The sequence below is a fragment of the Nerophis lumbriciformis genome, linkage group LG32 (genome assembly GCF_033978685.3).
Source record: "Nerophis lumbriciformis linkage group LG32, RoL_Nlum_v2.1, whole genome shotgun sequence".
Lineage (NCBI taxonomy): Eukaryota > Metazoa > Chordata > Actinopteri > Syngnathiformes > Syngnathidae > Nerophis > Nerophis lumbriciformis.
Window position 1 is genome coordinate 23,635,764 of NC_084579.2, and position 9,879 is coordinate 23,645,642.

Consider the following 9,879-nt stretch of genomic DNA (forward strand, 5'->3'; position numbering starts at 1 on the left):
GAGGCGACGGGCTGGGGTGGCAATTCTTGTTTCCCCCCGGCTCAGAGCCTGTACGTTGGAGTTCAACCCGGTGGACGAGAGGGTAGCTTCCCTCCGCCTTCGGGTGGGGGAACAGGTCCTGACTGTGGTTTGCGCTTACGCGCCAAACCGCAGCTCAGAGTACCCACCCTTTTTGGATTCACTCGAGGGAGTACTTGAGAGTGCTCCCCCGGGTGATTCCCTCATGCTACTGGGGGACTTCAATGCTCATGTTGGCAGCGACAGTGAAACCTGGAGAGGCGTGATTGGGAAGAATGGCTGCCCGGATCTGAACCCGAGCGGTGTTTTGTTATTGGACTTTTGTGCCCGTCACAGATTGTCCATAACGAACACCATGTTCAAACATAAGGGTGTCCATATGTGCACTTGGCACCAGGACACCCTAGGCCGCAGTTCCATGATCGACTTTGTAGTTGTGTCATCAGATTTGCGGCCTCATGTTTTGGACACTCGAGTGAAGAGAGGGGCGGAGCTTTCTACCGATCACCACCTGGTGGTGAGTTGGCTGCGATGGTGGGGGAGGATGCCGGACAGACCTGGCAGGCCCAAACGCATAGTGAGGGTTTGCTGGGAACGTCTGGCAGAGTCTCCTGTCAGAGAGAGTTTCAATTCCCACCTCCGGAAGAACTTTGAACATGTCACGAGGGAGGTGCTGGACATTGAGTCCGAATGGACCATGTTCCGCGCCTCTATTGTCGAGGCGGCTGATTGGAGCTGTGGCCGCAAGGTAGTTGGTGCTTGTCGTGGCGGTAATCCTAGAACCCGTTGGTGGACACCGGCGGTGAGGGATGCCGTCAAGCTGAAGAAGGAGTCCTATCGGGTTCTTTTGGCTCATAGGACTCCTGAGGCAGCGGACAAGTACCGACAGGCCAAGCGGTGTGCGGCTTCAGCGGTCGCAGAGGCAAAAACTCGGACATGGGAGGAGTTCGGTGAGGCCATAGAAAACGACTTCCGGACGGCTTCGAAGCAATTCTGGTCCACCATCCGCCGCCTCAGGAAGGGGAAGCAGTGCACTATCAACACCGTGTATGGTGAGGATGGTGTTCTGCTGACCTCGACTGCGGATGTTGTGGATCGGTGGAGGGAATACTTTGAAGACCTCCTCAATCCCACCAACACGTCTTCCTATGAGGAAGCAGTGCCTGGGGAGTCTGTGGTGGGCTCTCCTATTTATGGGGCTGAGGTTGCTGAGGTAGTTAAAAAGCTCCTCGGTGGCATGGCCCCGGGGGTAGATGAGATCCGCCCGGAGTTCCTTAAGGCTCTGGATGCTGTGGGGCTGTCTTGGTTGACAAGACTCTGCAGCATCGCGTGGACATCGGGGGCAGTACCTCTGGATTGGCAGACCGGGGTGGTGGATCCTCTCTTTAAGAAGGGGAACCGGAGGGTGTGTTCTAACTATCGTGGGATCACACTCCTCAGCCTTCCCGGTAAGGTCTATTCAGGTGTACTGGAGAGGAGGCTACGCCGGATAGTCGAACCTCGGATTCAGGAGGAACAGTGTGGTTTTCGTCCTGGTCGTGGAACTGTGGACCAGCTCTATACTCTCGGCAGGGTCCTTGAGGGTGCATGGGAGTTTGCCCAACCAGTCTACATGTGTTTTGTGGACTTGGAGAAGGCATTCGACCGTGTCCCTCGGGAAGTCCTGTGGGGAGTGCTCAGAGAGTACGGGGTATCGGACTGTTTGATTGTGGCAGTCCGCTCCCTGTATGATCAGTGCCAGAGCTTGGTCCGCATTGCCGGTAGTAAGTCGGACACGTTTCCAGTGAGGGTTGGACTCCGCCAAGGCTGCCCTTTGTCACCGATTCTGTTCATAACTTTTATGGACAGAATTCTAGGCGCAGTCAAGGCGTTGAGGGGATCTGGTTTGGTGGCTGCAGGATTAGGTCTCTGCTTTTTGCAGATGATGTGGTCCTGATGGCTTCATCTGGCCAGGATCTTCAGCTCTCACTGGATCGGTTCGCAGCTGAGTGTGCAGCGACTGGGATGAGAATCAGCACCTCCAAGTCCGAGTCCATGGTTCTCGCCCGGAAAAGGGTGGAGTGCCATCTCCGGGTTGGGGAGGAGATCTTGCCCCAAGTGGAGGAGTTCAAGTACCTCGGAGTCTTGTTCACGAGTGGGGGAAGAGTGGATCGTGAGATCGACAGGCGGATCGGTGCGGCGTCTTCAGTAATGCGGACGCTGTATCGATCCGTTGTGGTGAAGAAGGAGCTGAGCCGGAAGGCAAAGCTCTCGATTTACCGGTCGATCTACGTTCCCATCCTCACCTATGGTCATGAGCTTTGGGTCATGACCGAAAGGACAAGATCTCGGGTACAAGCGGCCGAAATGAGTTTCCTCCGCCGAGTGGCGGGGCTCTCCCTTAGAGATAGGGTGAGAAGCTCTGTCATTCGGGGGGAGCTCAAAGTAAAGCCGCTGCTCCTCCACATCGAGAGGAGCCAGATGAGGTGGTTCGGGCATCTGGTCAGGATGCCACCCGAACGCCTCCCTAGGAAGGTGTTTCGGGCACGTCCGACCGGTAGGAGGCCACGGGGAAGACCCAGGACACGCTGGGAAGACTATGTCTCCCGGCTGGCCTGGGAACGCCTCGGGATCCCCCGGGAGGAGCTGGACGAAGTGGCTGGGGAGAGGGAAGTCTGGGCTTCCCTGCTTAAGCTGCTTCCCCCGCGACCCGACCTCGGATAAGCGGAAGAAGATGGATGGATGGATGGATAATTTTTAATACAAGGGTTTTTCGACCACGGAGCACAACATTAGAAGAGTCATTTTAACACGTTTGTTACATTTACAGGAAACATTTAAGCCCAAAAATAGATTATTTTTGCACCCAGTCCAAATAAGGCAGTGCCTTTGTCATTCCGTGCCCACAACAGTGGAAGCTAAGTCTGTTAGCCGCTTGGCTAACAGACGTAACTAGCAGACGAGGCTAGCAGAGCTCTGGGCGGACAGGTGAGTTGACCGCCGCTGCCACGAAGCGAAAAGAGGAACTCGTATAAATACCACAGTGTTTCTATGTCTAATATCAGGTTAGTGTGCCGGGTAATTTTATCATTGTATAATCTTGTGACGATATGCTCCGTGTACAGGCTGGGAAAGGGAGAGTTTAAAGATGTAAGTATTGTAAGGACGCCACTCGCGCCGTTATCAACAGTGAATGAATGTAAGCTGTAAGCTGTATTCAACGCCAAAATAAATATATAATAATGAACGCACAGAAACCGGCTTTTACTCTGTTCTTCGTTACACACACAGACCAAACTTGAACCTCCCCTTGCTCTGTAAACTGCATGTAACAATTGGTTTCAAGTTTATATCAGAAACCAGAACATTTGTAACTATTAAATAAACTAACATAGGGCTCAGTCCGTTACAGTATAGATGCATATATATCTATATATATATATATATATATATATATATATATATATGCATACATACATATAAGTATTTATAACTTACTTTCACAAATGCATTGCAGTTCTTAAAAATAATAATTTAAAAAAAGGCTGCTGTATCACATATACCCAGAACTGTGATACGTTGACTTCATTCTGAATGAAATGTGCATGTGGATGGATCTTTATTATGTTGCTCTAATCCTGCTTATGTGTTATGTACTTTCTACAGTGAAAATGCTGGTAAAAGTGAGACTGGGTGATGTCCAAAAAGTTGTTAGAATAACGGAACCAAATTTGTCGGACTTTTTGAATGCAGGTAGGAATTTGATATTGTGAATGTGATGTTTGCACACAAGCTTTAACTGTGCTATGAGCAGAGTTTGTACACAGCCTTGAATGTCTGGAAATATAGTGTTTTCCAGGTTTCAAATCAGAATCATCTTTGTTGGCCATGTATAACACACAAGGAATTTGACTCCGATAAACTGCTTTCTCTGAAACAATGAACGAAAAAAAAAATATATATATATATACATATATATTTATACATATATATATATATACATATATATATATATATATATATATATATATATATATATATATATATATATATATATATATATAAATGTGCTGGAAAATGCTGGATTTACTCTATGATGGCCAGTGTCATAATTTAAAAATGTATAGTTTGATGTAATTGTGTTGCTCCCGGTGTAAGCATCAAATGTGTCTGGGTGGGGCAAGCCCAGTTATTTGTCATGCAGTATATATATAGATGTATATAGTCTATTTAAAGCTTTGGCTTCTTTAAAAAGTTTACATTTTATCTTGAAAGTGCTGGAAAATAGCTTGAATGTTGCTCCTAAAAAGCTGTATGTTAGTTAATAGCACTGTTTAAATTAAAATACAATTCAGTTGAATTCAGTTATAGAAATCTGCTCTCACTTTATAACTAATGGTAAGCACAAAGTGTATATTATAACTCAAATGATAGGTTTTAATTCCAAATTTAGTGTCTGTAACTGGGTTTCCATTACAGATTTTTTGCAAAATAAAAACATTTCTAAATGACGACAGTCGAATTGCGCATGAAATCTTATCTCGTAAGAATTCGGCATAGGAAGATGGACTCTCCAAAAATCCATATAACACTCCGTATTCTATGTTGTTATAACACAAAATGGCTTCGAACACTCACAAAATGCTACAAAAACCCATAAAATGACTTAAAAAACACACAGAATACTACAAAAACCCATAAAATGACTTAAAAAAACACACAGAATACAACAAAACCCATAAAAGACTTAAAACACACATACAATACCCCCAAAACACACAAAATACTAAAAAAAAAACACACAAAATGACTTAAAAAACACACAGAATACTACAAAATCCATAAAAAGACTTAAAACACACATACAATACCCCAAAAACACACAAAATACTCAAAGAACATATAAAATTACTTAAAAAGAATACTACAAAAACGCATACAAAGACTTAAAACTCACATAAAATACCCCCAAAACACTACAAAAACACACAACATACTCACAAAACTCAGAAAATGACTTAAAACGCACATAAAACACCCCAAACAACAACATGACTTAAAAAACCCACAACATGACTTAAAAACGCAATATACTCAGAAAATGACTTGAAACACATAAAATACTCCACACAACACTACAAAAACCCATGAAATGACTTAAAAAACACACAAAATACTCCAAAACACACAAAATTAAATAGTGAGTAACCCTGGTCTAGGCACTATTGAGCATAGGTGGCCAGAGCACAAAATCATGATGTGTGTGTGTAAATATTTTTGCTTCTACATTGTTAATGGCGAGGTTACTAAACAATCACCTGTTAGCTTACCAGCGTGAAAATATGCAGATAAGATTACAGGTATCATAAATCATGTTTCATTTTATGTGTTTTTTTAATTGAGTGTGCAATTTCACATTTGTTGGCCCTTTTTTTTGGTAGCCCTATTTGAAATTATATATAGGAGTATCAAGTCATACTGTCTATCTGTGTTGGCCCTGCGATGAGGTGGCGACTTGTCCAGGGTGTACCCCGCCTTCCGCCCGATTGTAGCTGAGATAGGCTCCAGCGCCCCCCACGACCCCAAAAGGGAATAAGCGGTAGAAAATGGATGGATGGAAGTCATTAGGTTTTTCTAATGATCATTTTTCTTATATTTGTGTATACAGTATTTGTTTTGACTGGGCCTTTCAACTTTGGCTGTATGTTTTGCTTCAAAATAACTGATTTGAAACTCATTTTAAAAATATATCAAATGACCTGTCGGTTTCTGCTTTTTTTCTGTTTCCTAGCATTTTCCAAATTCGGTGTCCCAGCTATAACAGAAGGTGTCAAAGTTGTTGACAGTTCAGGGACTGAGATAGACGATGATGTTTTTGAGGAAATTGTGAAGGATCCATCCACTGGGGTACTAACCATCAAATACGAAACAGGTTTGTTACCGCTTCAAATTTGTAAGCTATATTAACATTTTTATTCCAATAGTGAGAAGAGGTAAATCTTTATTTATAATCAAGCTAAGTAACTTTTTTTTTCAAAGCAAACCGATATTCTCCATTAGATTAGGTGTGGGTTTATGAGCAAATTGTGTCCAACATGTCTTCTTTCTCCTTTTTGCAATGGTGGTTAGAATCTGTCTCCATGGTAACCTCTCCAAAGTCCCAATCATCCGTTTGTTCATCGGACTCAGACACAATCATCCTTGAAGACACTCCTACCAGAAAGCGTCAGAGGCTGGACTTTGAAGCTATGCAAGTAAGACTTCATACAGGCACTAACGCTCTCTATTGAACAAGGATTAAAATGGTTCGAACAATGATCTTAAATTGCATCGTATGAGGGCTATGTTTAAGTTATGTCCAGATTTTAACATTGTATTGTACTAAATATAGATTTCTTAAACTGTTTTATATTTTTGTTTATTTTTATTTCAGCTGGTGAAATCCATTCTTACCAAGAAATCGGGTGGAGAATATTTAATAAATGAATACAACCGAACTAAGTCCTTGACAGATGAGAGCAGAAGAAAATTGGTGAATATACTGGCAGCTGAGATGACGGAGAAGAATGGGTAAGTTGTTTATTGGTTTTGATTGGCGCATGTGTTCTTATTTAGGTTTCAGAGTAATTTTAAATCTAAATAATAAACATTTCACTACATCTTATAAAACGTGTGTATGACAAATAAACTTGAATGTGATTTTTTTTTTTTGTACATCTCCATCTAGACAGGTGAAGGAAATGTATGCACAAGGAATTGTGAACTTGTTCCCCAACCTCAAAGACCCATTTTTCAAGAATGGCTATGTGAGTTACACACTCTTAATTGTTGTTATAGTTTTCATTTTGAGTCGTCCCAGAGTATGTTGTGACTAATAGTGCCTATTTTTGCAATTTTCTCAAAGGAACATTTTTATGATAGCAACAGTGGTACTGGGTACTTGTCCTGGAGAATTAAAACTATTCAGAGATGCAGTGCTAAAGAAAGGCGATCATCATTTGGAGGTAATCCTATATTATTGTTGAAAAATGTATTAAATATAATAGTCATATGAGCACTTATTGGTTTTGTTGCATTTGTTGCAATGCTTTTCAGCTAGTAGCCAAACATTTTTTCATAAAAGTTGGGTCAAATCCAGCTGACAAAGTGTTTTGAACTGTATGTGATTGTCATGAGTAGTATGTCCCCATATTGTTTAGCTTTGGCGGAAGGACCATCTGATGAAGACAAGTCGGGAGGACCAACTGTTGGACGAGTTACCCAATTCATTCCAGAGATTGTCCTGTCTGAAGATGAGTGCAAGGAAGCGATGTCACTGATGAAACGTTCGGCTGACGTGGACATGGTCATCAAAGAGATGAAGCTGACATTTGCTCATCGGCATAACATGGTCCTGGACCCACAGCAGTCAAGCAACATTCTATCTTATTTTCCTCGTTTTAAAGACATCAAAGGCTTGGTAATTATCTCATCAACATTTTCTGTATTAATGTTGTACAACTATTGCACATTTTAACTGTCGTTTACTGTGTAATTTTAAAATTGGTACCTAACTTCCCACTACAGGTTGAACAGGATTTTGTTCTATTGTTTGGAGAGGATGTATCGGGCAAGTTTCTGGAGAAGTAGCCAATCACATTCAAAAAGAAGATCATCCAACAATGCAGAAAGCTTCCCTCCATCACTGAGCTTGAGAAACTCCTGATGGCAGCTGACCCTCCTGAGGATGGGGCTGAAGTGAACGTTGACTTTGGTAAGATGTTTGTAAGGATACATTCATTTAAATGAGGAAGCATGTTCAAAATGCAGACTTACAACCATAATTAGAACAAAATTCCAAAGTCTTTGGCCTCACCAAGAAGATATTTTTTGAAAAAAAGGGCTTCTTCAGGTGTTTTTAAAGTGCCATATTTTATTTATATATATATATATATATATATATATATATATAGTATATTTTATTTATATATATATATATATATACTGTATATATATATAGTAATGAAAATGCCACTGACCTTGCAGTGTATTAAATTAAATTGTTGGTCCACATTTGAAGTAGGCTATCAAACTTGTTCTGTTTCAGGTTGGGACAATGACCTCTCATCGATTTTGCTGCTCTTACACTTGATCCCACCGACTGCTCTAGGTCGGAAGAGGCCAGGAAAAGTTTCTGCATCCCGGGATGAGAAGCATCTTGTGGTCTTCAAGAAGGTTTGTATTGTTCTCTAATAAAGGATTTTTAGTTTACAATAATTTATGTAATCATTTCTACAATATAACCACAACCATGTTGATTTGTTTTTATTCTTCTCTCCATAGACTGGAACAAGCATCCAAGAACATCTTGACACCATTACTACCAGCACTCAACCCTATCTCCTGGCTGTTGGAGTTCATAATTCTCGACAAGAATGCCATACCTTGCAGGTCACACTCCTCTCTTGGTGCTTTTGATGAACTGTTTAAAGCACACTTTGTGTTTGCAACATCATACCACACCATGCTCCACAACATGTACACGATCATCCAGACTACTTTGTACAACATTGATGTTGGGAAGGTCAAAGAGAGTCCTTGTGTTGCTGAAATTAGGACAAGGTTGCTTCTGTAGTGTTTGACTTTTGTCTTCCACCATTAAGTGTTTTGTTTGTCAGGCTGAGTTCCCGAGTTCAAACATGCTTGTTCGACATTTACGTTTAGTTCACGGTTACCTGCCTGGAAAAAATATTAACCTTAAATGCGTTCAAACTGGATGTGGTGGTGTGTTTGGTACTTTCTCTGGTTTTAGGAAGCATTTGAAAACAAAACACTCAGTGTACTGAACTACAGATTGGCACCTATGTTCACTTAAACAGGACAGAAGAGACAGTGTCAGTTAATGTAGATGAGTCAGCCACAACATCTGAACAGTCGAGACAAGCTAATAGGAGCAGTCTTGATATGTGTACCACTGCTGTTGCACAATTTAAGGTAGCTGGATTAAGTCAGTCTACTATGAATGGTTTTGTCTCATCCATGGAGGAAGTGTACAGAGTACCGCTGTGACTTTCATTGTCTGTTCAGATGTGGCATTTGACATGCCTGTGTTTTGTAAGATAAAAAATATTATTGTCAAAGCTGATGATGTATTGCTCTGTGGGAAACTGATGGAAACTGTGTTTTGAGGAGCATTACCATGCCTATAAGGTCAGGTTGCATCCAGACAAAGTTGTTAAGGTTTTGGACAAAGAAACTGCCTTACTCCAAACCAATTGATGTTCAAATGGCGTATGGAACATCATGTTCCACATTGTATGTTGTCCCATATTGCCATTTCATGCAGACCTAAGGTCACCCTTTCTGTATTCTCTCCCTAAAGTTGATTGTTCTGCCTGACAAAGAAATAAAGGTAATTAAACGTATGATATTGTATTACTGTGTTTTGCACTCACTCTTGCTATTTACAAGACAAAGTTGTTGAGACTTAATTTGACACTGCACAAGTAGAACGAGCACCATTTTTTTTTCAGAAATAGTGTGAGGTTTTATAAACACTATAAGCATTTTTACTATTTACTAAATATTTTTTTCTTCACTGCAAGGGAGTGAATAATCAACATATTATGAAACCTTATCAGAGTTATTTGAACACCAAAGCAGTGTTAATGAGCAAATACATTTAACTTGGTGTACATTTATCACCACAGAAGAGTAATTTATCAACACTACTCAAGAGTAATATTTACACTAATCAGAGTTAAAAAATAAGTTGAACAACACTCTACAGTGTAACAATTTTTTACTCTATTTAGTGTTCATTTAACTCTATAAATTTAACACTATGGAAAGAGTAAATTTAACACCAGACAACACTCTACAGTGTTACAATTTTTGACTCTA

General features: G+C 41.2%; 1 protein-coding gene across 3 annotated transcripts; it reads left to right on the top strand.

Annotated features, from left to right (window-relative positions):
- Window positions 1-2,401: 2,401 nt before the first annotated feature.
- Window positions 2,402-9,401, top strand: LOC133574910 (uncharacterized). 3 transcript variants are annotated; one of them, XM_061927255.2, is made up of 11 exons: window positions 2,402-3,062; window positions 3,664-3,750; window positions 5,789-5,929; window positions 6,127-6,251; window positions 6,431-6,567; window positions 6,725-6,803; window positions 6,902-7,001; window positions 7,197-7,456; window positions 7,564-7,750; window positions 8,084-8,211; window positions 8,320-9,401. In XM_061927255.2, the coding sequence occupies exons 2-9, from the start codon at window positions 3,669-3,671 to the stop codon at window positions 7,624-7,626; spliced, it is 987 nt and encodes a 328-aa protein (XP_061783239.1). In that variant the 5' UTR covers window positions 2,402-3,062; window positions 3,664-3,668; the 3' UTR covers window positions 7,627-7,750; window positions 8,084-8,211; window positions 8,320-9,401. The 3 variants fall into 3 exon arrangements, with proteins under 3 accessions (XP_061783239.1, XP_061783238.1, XP_061783237.1); XM_061927254.2 differs by having other exon boundaries at window positions 2,402-2,985; XM_061927253.1 differs by lacking the exon at window positions 2,402-3,062 and having other exon boundaries at window positions 3,556-3,750.
- Window positions 9,402-9,879: the final 478 nt, after the last annotated feature.

What these genes read in the sequence shown, in the direction of transcription:
- LOC133574910 (XM_061927253.1), top strand. Translation starts at nt 3,597, where the DNA reads ATGTGCATGTGGATGGATCTTTATTATGTTGCTCTAATCCTGCTTATG. An exon ending in GTCGGACTTTTTGAATGCAG is followed by an intron (nt 3,751 to 5,788) that starts GTAGGAATTTGA and finishes TCTGTTTCCTAG; the next exon opens with CATTTTCCAAATTCGGTGTC. An exon ending in AACCATCAAATACGAAACAG is followed by an intron (nt 5,930 to 6,126) that starts GTTTGTTACCGC and finishes AATGGTGGTTAG; the next exon opens with AATCTGTCTCCATGGTAACC.